The 20,561-nt window shown below is 40.6% G+C and overlaps 2 protein-coding genes across 4 annotated transcripts in view; both read left to right on the forward strand.

The window, feature by feature from the left end:
* LOC133924891 (uncharacterized) overlaps nt 1–9,639 on the forward strand; it is a 14,793-nt gene extending 5,154 nt beyond the window's left edge. The window contains exons 4-14 of the mRNA XM_062370624.1: nt 1–79; nt 679–934; nt 1,021–1,237; nt 2,054–2,400; nt 2,829–3,356; nt 3,603–4,800; nt 4,925–5,278; nt 5,499–5,736; nt 6,007–8,588; nt 8,689–8,825; nt 9,049–9,639. The exon at nt 1–79 is cut by the window's left edge and continues 246 nt beyond it. Coding sequence (XP_062226608.1) covers nt 1–79; nt 679–934; nt 1,021–1,237; nt 2,054–2,400; nt 2,829–3,356; nt 3,603–4,800; nt 4,925–5,278; nt 5,499–5,736; nt 6,007–8,588; nt 8,689–8,825; nt 9,049–9,385 — 6,273 coding nt within the window. The 3' untranslated portion in view covers nt 9,386–9,639. The remainder of the gene's footprint in view (nt 80–678; nt 935–1,020; nt 1,238–2,053; nt 2,401–2,828; nt 3,357–3,602; nt 4,801–4,924; nt 5,279–5,498; nt 5,737–6,006; nt 8,589–8,688; nt 8,826–9,048) is intronic.
* Nucleotides 9,640–13,264: 3,625 nt separating this feature from the next.
* LOC133924892 (uncharacterized) lies at nt 13,265–19,155 on the forward strand. Of its 3 annotated transcripts, XR_009910857.1 has the most exons (12): nt 13,265–13,610; nt 13,873–13,938; nt 14,148–14,328; nt 14,506–14,702; nt 14,833–14,883; nt 14,963–15,054; nt 15,157–15,224; nt 15,308–15,387; nt 15,521–15,625; nt 17,535–17,926; nt 18,785–18,942; nt 19,047–19,155. XR_009910857.1 is itself a non-coding variant. In XM_062370625.1 (10 exons), the coding sequence occupies exons 1-10, from the start codon at nt 13,365–13,367 to the stop codon at nt 17,670–17,672; spliced, it is 1,224 nt and encodes a 407-aa protein (XP_062226609.1). In that variant the 5' UTR covers nt 13,265–13,364; the 3' UTR covers nt 17,673–18,147. The 3 variants fall into 3 exon arrangements, 1 of the variants encoding a protein (XP_062226609.1); XR_009910858.1 differs by lacking the exons at nt 18,785–18,942; nt 19,047–19,155 and adding an exon at nt 16,455–16,613 and having other exon boundaries at nt 17,535–17,674; XM_062370625.1 differs by lacking the exons at nt 18,785–18,942; nt 19,047–19,155 and having other exon boundaries at nt 17,535–18,147.
* Nucleotides 19,156–20,561: the final 1,406 nt, after the last annotated feature.

Consider the following 20,561-nt stretch of genomic DNA (forward strand, 5'->3'; position numbering starts at 1 on the left):
AAGGAGGGCGCTGGAAACAGTTGGCGAAACCTGGTTGAAGTTGCTGTTGTAGTGCACTTGATCAAAATCATCTATAAATGTATGTCTAGGCTTAACCATATCCATTTTTAACCCTAACTTCTTAACTTAGGATATTGCTGAATCTATTTCTGTATGTGAAGCTATTTGGTCGTTATAAATATGTGGCTTCTTAGGAGCTTTTATCGTCTTGTGTTATACATTACATAACCATAAAGGTGTTCGATTAATTCTGGATTATGGAGTCCAACTTGTGATGTGTGCATCTCGTTAGATGTTTACTGGAAAAGATGAGTATGAAAATTCTGTTTACTATATGTGTTAGTCCCTTTTCATGTATTTTCCAGCACAACAGGTAACTATACATTTTCTGTCTCTGTTCTCATCAAAGAATTTTTCCCCACCTTTCAGAATATTAAGTGGATGAGATGGAACAGCTCATTATGGAGAATTATTGCCCATTGCATGGTCGCACTCTAATAATTTTGCATCTTCAGTTTGTTAAAATAACTATATTAATGTGAATAGAAGTAAAGTTGAGTCAATTATTGCCTGGCACAGCTGCTAAGTTTAGTTTGCTTAAGAAAGTTATCTCATTAATACGAAAAAAATGACTCCTAAGGGGATCAACGACCTTATATGTCTTTTGTCTTCCTGCAGCTTGGAAAAGAACGGGCCAAGGGCTCAGCATTGGTGTAGTTTCTCCATATAGTTCTCAAGTTGAGGCAATCAAAGGCAGACTTGGCAAAAAGTATGATACATGTGATGGCTTTCAGATCAGGGTCAAGTCCGTTGATGGTTTCCAAGGAGAAGAAGATGACATTATCATACTATCAACAGTTAGGTCCAATGGGAGGGGTGATGTTGGATTTCTTGCTGATAACCAAAGAACAAATGTTGCTCTTACTAGAGCAAGGTGTGCATCTCGTTGTCAACTATTTTTGTAACTATAACTGATAATGATAATCATAAATTGCCTGATGGATGCTTTATTTGATGCAGGCATTGTCTTTGGATTCTTGGGAATGCTAATACATTGAACAAAAGTGGGACAGTTTGGACAGACCTTGTTGCTGATGCTCAGAGACGTAAATGTGTTTTCAATGCCACTAATGACACAGCCATGTGTAAGTTGATTTTGCATGTAAAGCATGAACTTGATGAACTTGATGATCTGCTTTATGCTGACTCAGCAGTTTTCAGCAATACTAGATGGAAGGTAAGATGACAGTTTTGTTTAGTCAGTTTGTATTTGATTGTACTATCATGTATTCTTGAAAATTATTTATCTTATCTAATAATTGCGTGCATTTCTTGGTCCAACTGCTTCATTAATATTAGGTAACAGACGGTCTACAATTATTGAAGCAGTTAATTAGTGAACGCTAGGCACTTCTCAATATTGTATGACATTGATCTCTTGAGCCTTGATAGTCATAATATTGAACATGTTGACATTGATTTGTATTGGAGCGACATATGTTATGCAATCACTTCTATGGACTGAGTTCTTAGCCCAAGCCTCTAATTCAGTTGATTTGTTTGATTATGTACTTTAGACTTTAGTTCATAGTTATCACCTATTACCTGAAATGCAAGCCGCATCTATGTACATCTGTGCCCAATGGAATCCGCTTGTTGTCATGGACTTCATTTCTTATTTTTTCTAGGAGAACCGCATGTCATTGCATTGAAATAAACGGTCCCAATTGCAAATGGACTTCACTTCATGAATATGCAATTCCTTTAGGTCATGAACTAGATGTGGCTACTTTTGGAACATATTGTTGATTTTATGATTTAGTTGTCTCTGTTAGGTTTTTCACTCTCATTGTAAGTGGTTTGTGCTTAGTATTTACAAGGACATCTGTGCTCTTTTATTGTGATATGTCAATTACATTGTTCTTTTATATAAACCATATTAGGAGTGTCCTAAATCTCTTTTTTTTATAAAAAAAGAATATGCAGTTCTTGTTATTTTTCTTGAATACTTCTTTTTACTAAGGTCTTCTTTTGTGTATGGTCAACTTAACAGGTCATTCTTAGTGACAACTTTAGAAAGTCTTTCACGAAACTAAAATCTCCGCAGCTAAGGAGGGAGGTACTCCAAAAGCTTGTCAATCTTGGTGGTGGTTGGCGGACAACTATAAAGAACTCTGATGCAACTGATGCTTTCCAGCTTGCAAAAGTATACAGGATCAGGGGCCTTTATCTTATTTGGAGTACTGATTTGGAGAAAAATAAAAGTTATTTCCAGATAATAAGAATTTGGGACCTCTTGTCACACCAACATGTTGCAAGAACTGTTCAACGTCTTGAAAATCTTTTTTCCATGTACACAGATGATTACCTTGATCACTGCAGAAGAGTGCAGACAGAGGGGTATGCTTGTTTCCGACCGATTTATACTCTCATTCTGTAGATTTTGTTTCAATTGACGCTTTATAAACTGTGGAACTTAAATTCTTAAAGAAGAAGCTACTGACGTAATAGCCGGCAAATGTTTAATCAAACAAATAGAATTGGAGTACTTTCTGGATTTGCGTAGTTTTCTGACTTGGGAGTCTTTGTATTCTACATATTTATGATCTTTAGTCACACGGGAAAGATAGAATCATTCTAACATCCCTTGTGCTGGAAGTCCTCGTATAATGGATGTTTGCCTGTATGCACTTTGTTTTTTCTCCCCAATTTGGGTGCTTCATGTTAAATCAATGTCGTTCATGATTATCTTAATTTTGCCTTGCATCTTGTAACACCTGTGTTTGTTCTTCTTATTTCGTTGCTTCATTTTTTATTCTGGATGACAGGAAACTGGAAGTTCCTGTCGTTTGGGATGATGAGCAAAATATTATTCGGTATAAGAAGGATACAAGAGTTGATGATCAGGGAGATCATGATCATGTGGACACATCATGTGCTCTGGAGAATACAAAAGTTAATGATAGCTTCTTGCTGATGAAATTTTACTCTTTATCATCTGGTGTGGCAAAACATTTGCTGACAGCTACTGATGGTACTGAAATTGATATTCCCTTTGAACTGACCGATGAAGAGGAGGCGATAATTCGATTCCCACTCACTAGTTTTATACTTGGGAGGTCAGGCACTGGGAAAACCACTGTATTGACAATGAAACTGATTCAAATAGAGCAACTGTCCTTGATTGCATCCCAAGGGATTGATTTGGGCGAAGTTAATTTATCTGGGGCTGATAACAAAAATGTTATGCCGATGGAGGACACAAGCAAACCAGAAAGTTTCGTAAAACAAGTCTTTATCACCGTAAGCCCAAAACTTTGTTCAGCAATAAAGAATCAGATTCGCAGACTTAAAAGGTAAAGCTATCAGAATTAGAGTTGTATGAGATTAGTTGTTTTTCATCTATTTATTTTTATTGTGGAGGACATAGTTAAGATAACTTTTCAATTGTCAATAACTTGCACTCTTTAGATTTTACCTTTGAGATATCTTTTTCTTTGGAATTACACATACTAATTTAGTTGCCTATTCTGAAAGAAAAGACTTCGATTACCTGTCAGGCATGTTTCCCATATTAATCTTGTTATTTTGACTCTTTATAGATTTGGCTCCGGTGATGTCTCTGATCAGCCTAACATTCTTCATATGCATGATATCATTGATCTGGAAGAGTTTACAGATATACCTGATAATTTTAGTGATCTACCAGGGGAGCACTATCCTCTAACTATAACGTACCGCAAATTCTTGATGATGCTTGATGGAACATTCCGGAGTTCATTTTTTGATATGTTTCATGGTGAATTTAAGTCTACCATTGAAAGAGGGCATTCCAAATCTCGTGCGTTGCAAGCTTTTATTGAATTGAAGGAAGTTACCTTTGAGAAGTTTGCTGCTTCCTATTGGCCTCATTTCAATGATGGACTGACGAAGAGACTTGATGCATCAACTGTCTTCACTGAAATAATTTCTCACATAAAGGGTGGATACCAAGCAAACAGGCCCTCCAGTGGCAAACTTGAAAGGCTGGATTATGTGATGCTCTCTGATAAAAGATTTTCATCACTGAACAGTGAGTTGAGAGAAAGGATTTATGATATTTTTCTTGATTACGAGAGTATGAAGTGCACAGCAGGAGAATTCGATTTGTCAGATTTTGTCAACAGTCTTCACAGCAGTCTGGTTTCCGAGGGTTACAATGGCGATTTGGTGGATTTTATTTACATAGATGAGGTGCAGGATCTTACCATGACACAAATAGCACTTCTTAAGTATGTCTGCAGGAACTTCAAAGAAGGCTTTGTTTTTGCTGGTGACACGGCACAAACTATAGCAAGGGGTATCGATTTCAGGTTTGAAGATATTCGCTCACTGTTTTATACCTCATTCCTCTCAGAAATCGAAGGATGCAACCAAGGGACTAAACATGGAAAACAAGTTCATCTCACCGATATGTTCCAACTCACTCAAAATTTTCGCACACATTGTGGCATCCTTCGCATGGCTCAGAGTATAATGAGCCTCTTGTACTACTTTTTCCCATCGTGTGTTGACAAGCTTAATCCAGAGACTGGGCTTGTATACGGAGAAGCTCCTGTGCTGCTTGAGTCTGTGAACGACGAGAATGCAATATTGACTATTTTTGGAGAAAGCAAAAGTAAACATGGTAACCAGCTTGGGTTTGGTGCTGAGCAAGTCATATTGGTTCGTGATGATGCCACAAGGAAACAAATTGTGGAGCTTGTTGATAAGCAAGCTCTTGTCTTGACTATTGTTGAATGTAAGGGCCTCGAGTTCCAGGTATGACTTATGAACCTATCAATTCTATTCAATTTTACTCGTATTGCAATTATAATCCTCTGTAAATTATGTTTTCTTAAGTTTACTTTGGGGATACCTCTTCCTTTCAAATTATATTGTGTAGGACGTGCTGCTGTACAACTTTTTCAGTTCATCACCATTAAGGAACAAATGGAGAGTTGTGTATGAATACATGAAAAACAAAGATGTTATAGCATTATCCGAAGAAATCTCTCATCCAGATTTCGACAGAAACAAGCATTATCTTCTCTGCTCAGAACTGAAGCAGCTCTATGTTGCAATCACACGTACTAGGCAACGGCTCTGGATATGTGAGAATGCAGATGAATACTGTCAACCGATGTTTGACTACTGGAAGAAGTTGTGCATTGTGGAGGTTAGATTACTTGATTCTTCACTCATTCAAGCAATGCAGTCAGGGAGCAGTGCCGATGATTGGAGGCTACGGGGTATCAAGGTTCGTGCTGTACACTTTGACGTTTTGACGTGTAAAGCTAGTTCTTGAGCCTATGCTTGAAGACTAGGAAATTTGAGTTTTTATTTTTTAATATTAAATTGGTGGACCTTTTTGTTTGACAGTTGGTCTATGTGGTCATACCTTTTCCATGCATGATGTTTCTGTACTTCTCTTTACTATTGTTATTCTATGTAACAAATGTATATCTTCTTATTTTTAGTTATTCAATGAGGGGCAATTTGAGATGGCTACAATGTGCTTTGAAAAAGCCGGTGATGCATATAGAGAGAAGTGGGCAAGAGCTGCTGGACTTCTCGCAACTGCTGACCGTGTCATCTCCACAAATTTGGAGATGGGCCAAGCTTCCTTGCGAAAAGCGTCAGAGATTTTCGAATCTATTGACATGCATGAAAAAGCTGCCGCTTGCTACATCAAATTAGGTGACTACAAGAGAGCAGGTGTGTTAACTTTCAATGTTTTTCTATTACCTGCTTGTAAGTGGTAAGCTGCTCTTAAAGATTAACACAGAAAGATTTTAAACTTTCAAAAATTTGGCAATCTCCCTCTTATAAAGTTTTATGCCCTCTGTTGTATCGACTTGTCACTATTTCCCCTATTAATTGCAGACATGCTATTCTTTTACCAATAGTTCTTACTTCGCGCATCACACAGCTCTATCTTAGTAAACATTGTAACATCTAATGTGATTTTTCCTTCGGTTGACATAGGAATGGTCTATATGGAAAAGTGTGGTACTTCAAGGCTTGAGGATGCTGGGGACTGTTTTGCTAACACTCATTGCTGGTCTCAGGCAGCTGAAGTGTACTTCAAAGCAAAATGTTATACAAAGTGTTTATCCAGCTGCTCAGAAGGAAAACTTTTGAGTCTGGGTTTGGAGTTCCTGCGACAGTTGGAAAAGGAAAATTTATGTGAGAACTTCAACTCCTCAGAGGTTGCTGCAGTTAAAAAGACATATCTAGAAAACTGTGCTTTGCATTATTTTAAACATGGAGACATAAAGCACATGATGCCATTTGTTAAGGCTTTCAACTCTATGGATCATGTGCGTGCATTCTTAAATTCTAGGAATCTTGTGGATGAACTGTTGAGTATAGAGATGGAGATGGGTAATTTCCTGGAAGCTGCAGTTATAGCAAAGCATAAAGGAGATGTCTTATTAGAGGTAAACATGCTCGAGAAGGCAGAGTTGTTTGAGAATGCCACACAGCTCCTCCTCCTTCACGTCACTGCGAGCTCCTTTTGGGCTTCACATAGTAGAGGATGGCCTCCAAAAAGTTTTACAGAAAAGGAACAATTGCTTGCAAAAGCGAAAGAGATGGCAAAGCAAGTATCTGAGTGCTTTGCTTGCTTGGAAGCAGATGCTTTATCAGATACACATAAATCTCTTGCCAGATTAACCTACAACTTGCTTGAGGGTAGAAAATGTGGAAAGTTGTTTATCGAATTTATTTCTGCTCGTTCGATTATTGATGTTCATCTTCAGTTTCAAAACTCTGGATATAATTTTGAATTAGAGCCAGTATCTGAAGATGAAAGTTATTATCACAATATGCTGGCCTGTAATCTGGTATCACCTGAAACTCTAGCGTGTGTTTGGGCCCACTGGAGGTCAATTGTAGTTAAAGTGCTAATGCACCTTCATCATTCTGAGTATCCAAAATCAAATGATTCTGCATCTATGTGTGAGGATCTTTGTGCTAAGTACTTTGGTTTGAGAAAAGATGGTGACAGTCGATATGTGGTGCTTAATATGGACTCAAGTTGGCTTTCTAACATGGGAAGAAGTTTTTTGCAGCAAGATGGCAGCAGATTTTGGCTGGATGCCCTCCAGTTCCAGTCATGTGCTCATGATTTCTTGATAAATGAACTGTCTTATGTTGGTTTCAGTTTACTCGAGAAATTGGAGTCTTTAGTTAAAACTTCTCCAAAGAAGGCATCATCTCCATATGACCAGTGGAGAATTATCACTGTTATATATGAAATTGCAAAATTTCTGAAAGAATCAGAGTTTGCACATCCAAAATATTCTAAAAAGTTAAGAAATTTCTTCATTCTCTACGAACGTCACTTCTTTGAATTGCTTTGCTTGGCCTGGAGGGATGAAACAACAAAGAGCTTTTTGCATATAATTGATACACCGGCTGCATTTGGTTTGATTGCGGATTCACTTGGTTCATATCTTGGGCCAGCGAATAAGTTGACTTATGGGCATCTCGGAAGAATTACCATGCTTCTACTCTTCACAGCACGATTGGATGAAATGCTGCTTTCAAGACTTATGCAATACCTGGACAGAGATTCAGAGTGGGCAATTTTTTTTCAATCTTTGAAGAGATTTCTTGACAGTGGTGTTGGCAGAGCCCCCTTGATCTTGAACTTTAAGCTGGCTCTTGAATTTACTTTCAATATAAATTGGAGGGCTGAACCAGACTACATATCTCCGTTATGTTATGTGGATCTCATGGAGTCCCTTGCTTTTTTAGCTTCGTCACATCTTGTATTGAATGGTTGTATGTTCTGCACGAAATCTCTGTTGATTAAGATGTTGAAGAGTTGTGCTTGCAAGGATTACCTCAGTACCTGCCTGGTTTCTAGCGCAGATAGCCAAGATTTGGATTTGGACGATACAGCATTCTTATCAGGACGTTTCATATACAAGTCCATCATTGATCTCTTGAAAGACAAGCGTATGATTCAAGAGTGGTTTCGGAAGACTTCAACTCCAACTAGCTCATACATTCCAGTCCTGTTGAGACTAGTAGTCACGCTTTATCTGGTGGCGACAACTCTTTCTTCGGGGGATTGCTACGAGGTCAGTAATTTCCTCATGAGGTTCAGAGTTTTCGAGGACTTACCTTTGGAATTCTCTGAAAAGATTGTACATTTCCTGAAAATGGGGCCTCGCAAACAGAACAACTTCACAAGAATATTTGCTGATGCACTCGCAGCAATCGGAAATCGCATGGTAGTTCTTAGGTCACCAAAAGGCCGGCCAATCAGTCGTCACTTGAATGCTTATATAGTTAGCTGTGCAGATTTGAGTGATGTTAATAAGGTAATGGCGCTTCTTTGTCCAGAAGAGCCAAGTGTTGTAAAGCAGGAATCTCTGCTGCAAAAAGAAATCAAACTTGATGGTAACAAAATCTGCAATGTTACTTTTGGAAATCTCCCTGCCGCAAGCGCCCAAGAAAACAAGATGGAGACTAGATGTGAAATGCATTTGATTGATGATAATATTCCCTTTTGGGAGAAATTTGAGTTGTTTCAAGTCTTGATGCTAGGCGGCCAGGTGAATTGAAAGTTGTTATGTTTATTTGATAATTCTCCTTTTTTTGTCACAATGCTTCTCGACTGTTAGATATACATATTTAGTATGGTAATTTTTGCAGAAGGATGCAAGGTGTATTATTCAATTCCTTAGAACTGCCCTTTCTTGGCTGGAGCAAAGAGGCCCTCCAGACAATATCTATGCACAACTTTTGGAAGAGATCAAGCACATCTGCAGTCAATTTGAAGAACAGTATGGGTAAGCCAATACTAATGCCAGCATTTATGATATTTTACTGGTTTATAGATGCAACTGCACCAGTTGGTAGGGTAGCCTCCTTGTTTTGCTCCATGGCATTTAGTCATGAAATAAAAAAGAAATGGTCATGTGAGCACTCCAGTAATGGACTCATTATAGGCCTGTAGGTTATTCCCATGGTTCCTATCTTTGTTTGAGCATTAAAACTGTTGTGTTATCACAGGAAGAAGAGAGCTTGTCCTACTGTCGAGGACCTTTACTCAATGTGGAAAGATGGCGAAAACAAGCTGCAGGAGATCATCAGTTTTCTGCGCTTTGAAAGAGGTTCCGTAAAAGAATCTGACAGAAGGGCTGAATCGGCACCTCCTGCCCAATTTCACACGGACAGAGACGACGAATGGAGTGAATGTTCAGATAATGAACCAGAGACAGGAGGAAGAAATGCGGTGGAACCAGCCAAGGAAGAAGCAACAGCTGTCTGCTCCACTTCAAAAAATAAAGCGCAGAAGCAGAAAAACAAGAAGAAATCAAGAAAGTCTACGCGCAAGGGCAAGAAGTGAGCTGCTGTAGCCTATAGCCCTGCAGCTGTAGTTTCTTTGTTAAGAAGCCTTCACCTATCCCTTCTCTGTAAAACCAGCAGCAAGGCTTGGCTTGCTTGGATGTACTGAAGAATTATGTCGTTGCCTTAAATCTGCTAATAGCTTACGGTTTATTTTAGTTCTGTAAAGTGTATTGTTTCCTCTTCTGTTTACTGTGCTGAAATGCTGATGGTTATGCATTTTGCTTCTAGATCATGGATTGGTTCCAACTATAATTCCTGGTCATGGCTTTAGAAATGAAGTGCATCGTAGAAAAGCTAATGCTAGACTTGGTGCATAGTACATTGGGATGTTCCGGGTCACTACTTACCTGGAGTCCGAGCATGGTGCTTGACAATTCAGAATTGAACGGTGAGTTTAGTGGAGGAAAACGAAAGATATCTTCGCTTCAAGTTGATTTGCAGAATCAGCATCGGATAAGTGTTTGAGACACCATCAGAAGTCGCCGCCAATCTTTGACGACGACGACGACTCCGCTCAGCCGACGGCCGCACCAGTCTCGGTTTCCACTTTCTCCTGCGTCGGAGTTCCCGATTCAGATCGAGATCTTCCCTCCTAGGTTTTCGGGTGCGCCTGAAACCATAGGTTTTGGAGCCAGTTTTGTGTGCGATCTCAATTTGATCGCATCGACAATCACATCTTGTTTCTCCTACATACATACGGGCAGGTCGCAACTTGCCTGTACGTGGAGACGAGCGAGGACCGCGGATCTCTCGCCGCGGCGGCGACTGGGCTCGCGCGACGGGCACGGGCCGCGATCGCCCGGACGTGCTGCTTCCCGAGGCGATCTGCTTTTCCAAGTCGTGCACCACGGTGGTCGATGTCGCGCGTCGCATCGATGAGGCTGCGTCGCGAATCGAGGTCGTCGTCGTCGCATGCCGCTGCCGGATCATGAAGCTGCGCTGCGAATCGAGGTCGTCGTCCCACGCCACCTCGAGGTGGACGTGAACGGATGGATCGAGGCTGTCAAGCCTGCACTCTATGCACTGGATGGCTAGGATGAGCTGGAAGTTAATCTACGGCGGATGTCTCTTTTCCTTTTATCGTTCGGTAGTTGGTCGTTACTGTTTAATGTCCGGTAATTATAGCCAATGTTGTTATTACTGAACCAGGTTTTACCGCTGTTGTGGCTATAAAGCCAAGTCTGTATAATAGACAAACTGAGATGGATTATGGTAGACACTAGCTAAAGTAGATTAATATAGCTGTTCCTCGTGGCTTCATCTCCACGAACTATCTCCAATTCCAGTTGGATTTAAGTTCATTTGCTTTTCCTCTATTCGAGTTGAGTTGGGGCTTGACAGAGGCCTTCGCCGTGCACCCGGCCATCGGCACCACCTCCCCCTCTGTCTCCAAATTTGGCTGCGACGTGGGATAGCGATGTGCTGGCTTGGCCTGCTTGCCGCCGTTCTTGGACTGATCTGCATATGAAGCAGATCGATCTGTCCCCGATGTCGTCGGATCCCACCATCACCGGCCTTGCGCCGTGGCGCGGTCGTGGGCGACGATGGTGAACCAGCGTGGCCTGTTGCGGCCGCTCTTGGGTGGATCTGTACACGAAGCAGATCGATCCGCCGTCGGGTCGCCGGATCCAGCCATTACCGGTTTTAGGCATGGTGCTTTGTGGTCGCGTATGGCGAGCACTGTCCTCTTACATGTTTGTTGACGCGTGGAGTCACTCTCAGTGGGCCTTACGTATTAGTGATCATGTCACTCCGATATTTACATAAGAGGAACCACTTCCGCAAAGCTCCAGACCATTCTAACAATATTTTCTTCATTTCATTTCCTTCCTGATTCTTCTCTTTGTTCATATTTCTTTTATTTTCTCTCATCTTCAACAGATTTACTTTGAAAAGATTCGTAAAAGGAAATGTGAAAGAATCTCGTACTGAAGTGAATGATCTTGGGAATCCTTTCATGACGAGAATCGTAAAGGGAAACTGTTGGAGCGCCGAAGTGAATAAAAATCTCTTCGTGAAGGGATTCTGTACCCTGACGAGAATCGGTTAGGGATAGTCTGAAGATCGGGCAGCGACAACACAAGCTTTATCACTAGTCATGCGACCATGGGTTGCATGTGGGTATCGATCCTCGCACGTGCGATCTATTCTGACATTGTTGGCTCTTTAATTAGCGATTGACGTTGTGCTTGATCCGTGTGTTTGGTTATCCGTATAGGTTTTCGTAGAACTACAGCGTATATCTTGGACGAGTAGAAGCAGACTGAGTGGATGCAGTGATTCCGAAAAGAAGATTGTTTGGTTGTCTGTATGGACGGATGTAATGACCATATGAAGATGTTTGTTTGCCTGCATGAGTAGATATGAACCCTGCACGTGAGACTAATGAGTGAGCCCGTTGCAGTATTACAGTAGATGCAATGCATCCATCGGGCTAGGCTCTAGAGAGAAGCTCGATTCGAACGTATCCACAAGCCAGGTTCTAATCGTATAATTGTATCCACGGATGCAGGGAGGAACAATACATGCATGCAACTAAACAATCTTCTCCATGGGAATATACATACGAACAGAGCCAAAATGCCTCTAATACAGGCAACCAAAGACACCCTTGATGATCACTGGCCCAAGTGCTTTTGAGTTGCAACGAAAACATAAATATTGGATACGGTAACATCAAACACAAATTTAAGATTTAGAGATATGGATGTGCTATCGGAGCGCCATTGAACAAATACGTCTAAAGCGATGTCGTAGTTTGATTTCAGATATGATATGAAAAAGGAGGAGGGAGATTACTTAGGTGTGTCCTCCCGACGGTGTGGTGTGGTGGGTTTGCTCCACCCTGTTGTTTCGATCTGAGACTGTGCGAGGAGTCAAGTTCGACATGCCACACTCTTTTCATCCATTACGTCTGACTAAGGACGGCAATCATCTCGCCAATCATCACTCCATCCCTGCAACTCTCTATCGGATCCGAGCATTTTTAGGTCGTGGTGGATTTGGGTTGTCTCTCGCAAGTTTATCTAGTATTGTGCCATATTTTCTCAGATCGGTTGGTTCGGCCTCTCCACAAGATCACCGGTGACTGTTCTCATTCCTCATAATTGGACACAGCGAAAAAAGTTATCATGCTGGCTTCTCACGACATCGAAGGGTGTTGATTATGTGGTGTTAAATTTAGGTGAAAGCTTTCGTTTGATTCTTCAATCGGATCTGGTGATGACAGCGTCCCCGAGCGTCGGTCTTCTCCTTGAAGGTATCGTTCTATGATGATGCAGCATACCAATACATTTTCATCATGATAGTAACAAATGGTATACTAGATGGTGATAGCTACGAGTTGTTAATTAGCAACAAGCAACTCGACGCCAGTATTTGTGGTAGTGTTAGAAGAGGCTAGCTTTCTCTTTATTTTCCCCTAAACCTGATTTGTTTTGGTATTTTTAGGTGTTGGTTAAAAAATAGTTGTAGGGGTCAGAATTTTTTTTTTATCTCTATTATATAAAACACAAGTTGATTCTCGTGTCACCTCTCCTCTACTCTCATCCCATCTAATAAACATTCCTTAAATTTAAATAATTTACCTAATTTTGCCATTCATCTCCGTCCTTCAACCTCCCCGTCTATTATCGACTACAGATATGAAACTCGTTTTATTAATAAAAATAAATAAAAAAATTAGAAGGAAAATTAATGAATAATATTTTCCTCTATTTTTATCTTATCTGAAATCAAACTACAATATCTCTTCTAAAATATTCGTTCAACGGTATTTCTATAACACACCTATATCTACATAACTGAAGTTTATATTTGATGTTACCATATTTAATATTTATCTTTCCGTTGAGACACTGTATAGAAAACATCATCACAAATTGCAGGATCCTCCTCTCCCATTCTTGAGAAGTCGCAGCGTCAGGTAAACCCCACGGCCGCCGCGAAACTCCAAGCCAAAGCCTAGCCCCCGTCCAATGGCGGCCGCGGCTGCGCGGTTGCTGCTTCCGAGGGCGACCAGAACGTCGGCCTCCTCCTCCGCCACTGCTCTTCTCCGCGGCCTTCTCGATTCCTTCTCCAGACGCTCCCGAGCGCTCGCACCGCCTCCGCCGCCGCCGTCGACCGTGTTCTCGCGGAACCTCTCCGACGCGGCCTTCGACGCGCAGGCGCTGGACACCCGCGTCCCCGCGACCGTCATCACCGGTTTCCTCGGCTCCGGCAAGGTGCCGCCTCGCCCTCGCCTATCCGCCCTTCCCTTTTCTTTCCGTGTTTACTGAATGGTGTAAGATGGTATCGGTGTCTAGTGTACTCTGCAAAAGTTACCTTCTCTTCGGCGGTTAGATTTTGGAAGTTGGTGCTCTCTTTGTGAAATCAAATGCAACTGGTGTGGATTTCGACTGATTACCCAAGTTTTGAATCACGCCTATAGGAGACTGATGACTGTCTGGTATGGTTGGCTAATTGTTCTGAGTCTGTTCTTTGCAGACAACCCTCCTGAATCACATTTTAACTTCACAGCACGGGAAGAGGATTGCTGTTATTGAAAATGAGGTGATTTGAGTCTACATGTATCTCTTGCAACTTTGTTATCCCTGGTCAACATTGGGCAGTTCAGCTGGGCATAAGATAATATTCAAACCAAGTATACCATTGTTCTCTTCGTGTTTGATCTTCTGCAGTAGACTAATATTTGCACTAATTTAGCACCTCAAACTCAGTGGCCCTGTGCATAAAGAATCACATTTTCCATTTGTGTGTAGTTTGGTGAGGTGGATATCGACAGCTCACTTGTCGCTAGCCATTCATCCGTTGCTGAGGACATTGTAATGGTGAATAATGGCTGCTTGTGCTGCACCGTCCGGGGAGATCTTGTAAAGATGCTTCTGAAGTTGGTGAAGCAGAAGGGGGACAAGTTTGATCATATTGTTATTGAAACAACAGGTGAATTTCATTGGATCAAAGTTCCGGCTGCATTACAAAATTACCTTTTATTTTTTAACCTGAATGGGTGTTTGGATGAGGGGTATTTGTACTAGATCCTAAAACTGCAATAAATCCAAACGGGCCTTAAAGATGCATGATTTCCGTATATCTAACAGAGTCAATGTAATTATCCAGGTCTTGCAAAGCCTGGTCCTGTTATTGAGACATTCTGTTCAGATGAATTGGTTTCTAAGTATGTGAAACTTGATGGTGTGGTTACTATGGTTGATTGCAAGCATGCCATGAAGCATTTGAATGAAGTGAAAGCTAGGTGGGTTGTAAATGAGGCAGTAGAACAAGTTGCTTATGCAGACCGGATTATATTAAACAAGGTATTTACTGTATTATACTGTATAAAATCAACACTACTATTTGTTCTCTAATTACTTTTCTTGGTTCAAGACTAGAACTTTTTGGAAATGCTGCTTGCTCTTCTAATGTTCTATAACTTCCATAATCCAGATTGATTTGGTTGATGATGCAGAATTGGAGGCGTTAACTAGCAAAATCAAGGTAGATTGGTATAATCCTTAAGATAAAAAATGCAAGCTGATAGTCTTTTATACGTACAGAAATAATTTTCTTCTTGCAGCTCATAAATGGGATGGCAAAGATGAAAAAGGCAAAGTTTGGTGATGTTGACATGGACTTTGTGCTAGGAATTGGAGGCTATGACCTTGACAGGTTAGTAGTGTTTGTTTTCTTTGGTGTTGAAGAACATTGGGATGTAATCCTCAGAGTCAGATATCATATATTGCTTCATTAATTGAGATAAAACATGCGCAGGATTGAGGCTGAAGTCCAATTGCAAGAAAGCAAGGAGACAGGTCATTGTCACCATGGAGATGAACATGGTAAAGTTGAAACTTTGATGCGTGTGTATTTCATTGCTAACTTTCATCTTGTCTCGATTTTAGTTTACTCTGCTGTCTTGTAGGACACCATCATGATCATATCCATGATTCAGCTGTCTCTAGCGTGAGCATTGTTTCAGAGGGAGTACTTGATCTTGATGAGGTAAGCGTACTTGTGGGTCGACTAAAAATGTACTGAACAGATTTACCTGAAATATACGAGCCTTGGGTCTTTATCCCTTATTACTAAAAGCGCCGGCACAAATTAACTGGTGTGCTACTACTGCCTTTTTTAGGTGAATGATTGGCTGGAGAGACTGGTTGATGAGAACGGGGAAGATCTGTACAGATTGAAGGGTGTTATATCTGTAAATGAGTCAACTGGACGCTTCGTTTTTCAGGTAGCTGATAAAAATGTTTTTTTTCCCACTTCCTTCATATATATATATATATATATATATATATGAAAGTTAGTCTGTACTCTCGGGAGTACATACTTTTTACTATGATATACCACATAAATGAACTGGATATACTCATTTATCACTATGAGTATACTATATAATCATTCTAAGATACTCTAATGTGAATTACATGAAAAATTTAAAAAAAGTCCATCAATTTTAATAGATTTTGATAATACATTTATATTTCTATATAAAATATAATATATTAAAAAAAATATGTGCAAACCACCTAAAAAAGTATACATATCACTTGGATGATCTTATATACTCACATGTTTCATGTACATATCATTTATCACATGAGATACTTCCTATGTTATAAGATACATATGTATGAGTACGTACTCCCGAGAGTAACAAATATGCTTCATATATATATATACATACACGGTGAGTCTAAAATGCGCATACGTGCATAGCAGACTCACGTTGTGCACAAGCCAGGTGCAGCCACCTGCGCTTCTCTTCCACCACCTGCATGCACAAAAAAAAGGAGCCAACAAACCAGCTTGTGCCACGTCATTGACCATCCCACCCACCAGACAAGTTTGCATGTAGAAAATCTTTTAGTGATCTCAATCTTTAAAATGTTATATCTTTTGTACCATAGGTCGGATTGCCGATCCGTTTGAAGCATATTGTTGGAAAAAAAATGTGCTTAACAAAATAAGATCCAAAAAGGCTATATTTTGATGAAGTTTTAGCATCATAACGAAGTTACGTCCATGTAAATCACCCAGTTGCATTTTGTGCTATATTGCAGTTACAACTTGGGTCCATGTAAATCACCCAGGTGTCGAAGTGAACGAAAATCTCTTCGTGAAGGGATTCTGTACCCTGACGAGAATCGGTTGCGGATAGTCTGAAGACCGGGCAGCGACGACACAAGCTTTATCACTGGTCATGCGACCATGGGTTGCATGTGGGTATCGATCCTCGCACGTGCGATCTATTCTGACATTGTTGGCTCTTTGATTAGCGATTGACGTTGCGCTTGATCCGTGTGTTTGGTTATCCGTATAGGTTTTCGTAGAACTGCAGCGTATATCTTAGACGAGTAGAAGCAGACTGAGTGGATGCAGTGATTCCGAAAAGAAGAGTGTTTAGTTGTCTGTATGGACAGATGCAATGACCATATGAAGATGTTTAGTTGCCTGCATGAGCAGATATGGACCCTGCACCTGAGACTAATGAGTGAGCCCGTTGCAGCATTGCAGCTGATGCAATGCATCCATCGAGCCAGGCTCTAGAGAGAAGCTCGATATACCACATAAATGAACTGGATATACTTCTTTATCACTATGAGTATATTTATATACTCATTTTAAGATACTCCAATGTAAACTACATTAAAAATAGAAAGGAAGTCCATCGATTTTATTAGATTTTGATAATACTTTTGTATTTATACATAAAATGTAATACACTCAAAAAAATATGTGCAAACCACCTAAAAAACTATACATATCACTTGTATAATCTTATATACTCGCATGCTCCATATACATACCATTTATCAGACGAGATACTCCCTATGTAATGAGATATGTATATAGAAGTACATACTCCCAGGAGTACCAAATATGCTTTCTATATATATATGTGTATATATATGAAGTTTTTTCTGTACTCCTGGTTGTACATACTTCTTCTCTAATAGATGTTCAGAAAGGAGTATGTACATCTTAAAAAGTAGTATATACTTCAGTTATAACGGAATCAATTATGGATCGAGCCGAAAGTATGTACTCCTGGGAGTACAAACTAGTTTAACTCATGTGTTTTGATTATCCTTTGTCAGCACATAATTATCTTGCTTTGTTGCTAACTCTCAAAATTATAGGGTGTGCACTCAATGCTGGAAGGATGCCCAGCAAAGCCATGGGATCCTGATGAGAAGAGGGTCAACAAACTCGTGTTTATTGGCAGGAATTTGGACAAAGCTGCCCTACAGAAAGCCTTCAAAGGTTGCTTACTGTGAACACCCTGATCATGTATTGATCCTGGAGGTTGAAGTCGCGAACAGTTGCATCACAAGAAAATCAGGAGCAAGTGCAGATACGGGGTCCTATGTTTTTCGCTGGTGATATTTTTCCTCATGTTAACTGAGAAATTGATCGCTGTTGCCCTTTTTGAGATACAGTGTCCAGGGTCTGTGTGGTATCCTCGTCTGCGTAAGAATCAGACTTGTATATTGAGCAGTTGTACTCTTGATCTACAGTCAATCGGAGTGTGGTAAGTGGTAACTTCCTGTACCGTCTACAATTAAACCATAGGTTCATTAGTTCAGAGTCTGAACACATTGCTTTTGTCATGTTCTGGTTGGTATTTGATCTTATCCGACCATAAAATCAGCTCTATGACCCTGAAAATGTTGAGTTATTTTTTGCTTGATCTAGCAGATCTTGATGAAGCTGACGTAGTAACTGTAAACAGCAAAACTTTGTCAATGATCACTGAACTGTCTTTAATCGGCTAAAAAGAAGTGTGTGTGGTTCCACATCGATCGCAGACCCGTCCTACTGTGCGACGGGTCGGTAACTCTCGCCTATTTGCCGCTTACCAGGTGCGTGTACGCGCTTATCCCAAGTCCCTAACAAGCCAGGCGCCCAGGCGAGCCGCCAGTAGAGATAAAAACTAAAATGGTAAATCCGGTTTTATCGGAGCTAGTTTTCAAAGTTTTCCGCTCGAAGCAGCCGGAAAGATATTATGAGGAAACAGAAATGAAAATAATAAAAGTTCATGTAAACGATTATGGAAGCGATTTTGAGCGTTTCCGACTTTTTCTATTTTTAGATAAAAAACACCTCCAGTAATTACTTTTTCCTCAATCCACATATGCCAATTATCAAGTGTTAACACACAAGCGCCTAAGCCCAAACAGTAAGTCCAAACGGTTAAGTCCAACTGCTAGCCCCCCTGTCTATACTTCTTTGAGTCTTCCGTCAGCTTTACATGGCTCAGGTAATCTTTGCCCGCTTACGCCGTGTGCTTTTGCTTTTCCTTGCCGCTGTGGCTTGCTTAACATTATATTATATTTCTGTGAACACATTGCTTATGGCTTGCTTGCATTGCCTTGTGATAATTTTGCAGAGCCCTGACGGTTGTACTGTAGCATCGGCTGCAGCTGATGTGACCCTCCGATTCTGGAATGTGTTTGGAATTCCATAAGGCTGCACCCAAGGCGGCTTCCTACACTGGGATCTTCAACAGTTTCAACCATATCCGATGAGGAGAAAATGCCTTCACTGGTATTGCTCTAGCGCCTCATACCGTTCTTTTGCTTACTTTTATCATTTCACACAATCACGAACTGGTTATATATGATCATCTTTTTCCCTTTGCACTTCTCAAGAGGCCTTGCAGAGTTTCAGACCTGTTGGTAGGAACATGTCTGTTGACATCACCGTAAATCCCCGTCGAGCCGAAGAGATCATCATACACCACTATTCTAGCAAGAATTATGCGTTGACATGTGTACAGTAATTACCTGTTTGGTTTCTAGCGCTGTAACACACATTTACATTATAATTCTCTTGGTATGCTGGTAACATTGGGTTGCTGCCCCATACCGGTCCATAAATGGTGTACATAGCTAATGTGTTTAAAGCCCAATCACTAATGCAAAGAATCTTGCCTCATAATTCTCTCTATGTGCAACACATGTACAAATGTGTGAGGAGAAATTTACTTAGCTCAAGTATGCTTAATGGGGGTAGCAACAGCCCTACAAGCTGCTGGACATAGGGTATATATATGCCACAACTCAAATGTAGTCATTGCTCAAAGGCTGACTTCTCTACACATTTAGCGGTCAGACCGCAGTACAACTGGTGATCAGACCGCCACTGGACAAACGACTCTAAAACTAGCCGTTACTAACTTTTCAGGCCTTTGGCAATCAAACCAGCCCTTTTGTCGGTCAGACTGCGAGCCTCGAACAGAGGTCTGAAACTCTTTATTTTTTGGCGATCAAACCGGCAACATCTGGCGGTCAGACCAGCCACCTTGGCGTTTAGACCGCCACCCGTTCCAGAGAGATAAAAGTTCTCTACAAGTTCCAGGAGTCTGACCGCCCACGTTGGCGGTCAGATCGTCACTCCTTGACCAGCATAACTGACACTCAGAGAAACGGCGATAACTTTCTAACTCGATGTCTGATTTAGCTGATCTTGGACTCTACGAAAAACTTATTCAGAGGGTTACACATCCCAACTGATTGTTTGACCTCAAACCCATTGGATCAAATCTAAAATATAGTCCAAAGATCCACCACAGTAAAAACTACATGAACCTTAAACTTTTTCAAAATAAATTTACAACCTAAAGGTTCCATGCGACCAAGGGTTAAAGCATTCGCTATGACCACTTGCAAAACACATTTGCAAACTTAGTGACATGCCACACGAAGTAGGAGTATGGACTTAAGCTATTTGCAAAAACCCATTTGTAAACTATAGCATCCTACTAAATAGAGTATGCACATGCAAGATTGAGCTAATCGATATATGGTAAAACTCAAACAATTATCAAGACCCCTCTTAATAGTACGATATTTATTCTATCAATCCAGTCATTCCTCTTCTCTAATCACCATTGATCGGTAAAAGAAAATACCCTATATTTTATACCTTTGCCTTGAGCTAGCCATCCCGTTAGACTTGACGAACACATCATCCGAGTCCCGATGTTTCTTTTCGGTTTATCATCAACTCTTCACTTGAGCTTGATGATGATGCTCATCCTCACTTCCCATCACGATCATCTCTTAATCTTCTGCAAGCTTGATGAACTTCATTTGATTGCTTCCTGTACATCAACTATGGAAGACTTTTCTTTTCACATCATTTTCATCCGATTCACCACCGAG

This window comes from Phragmites australis, chromosome 7 (assembly GCF_958298935.1).
Source record: "Phragmites australis chromosome 7, lpPhrAust1.1, whole genome shotgun sequence".
Lineage (NCBI taxonomy): Eukaryota > Viridiplantae > Streptophyta > Magnoliopsida > Poales > Poaceae > Phragmites > Phragmites australis.

Bases quoted from the DNA above. Each gene is read 5' to 3' on its own strand.
- LOC133924892 (XM_062370625.1), top strand. From the start codon at position 13,365: ATGGCGGCCGCGGCTGCGCGGTTGCTGCTTCCGAGGGCGACCAGAACG. The intron at 14,329-14,505 runs GTGAATTTCATT...GTAATTATCCAG, and splicing joins TATTGTTATTGAAACAACAG to GTCTTGCAAAGCCTGGTCCT. The intron at 15,055-15,156 runs GTTAGTAGTGTT...AAACATGCGCAG, and splicing joins GGAGGCTATGACCTTGACAG to GATTGAGGCTGAAGTCCAAT.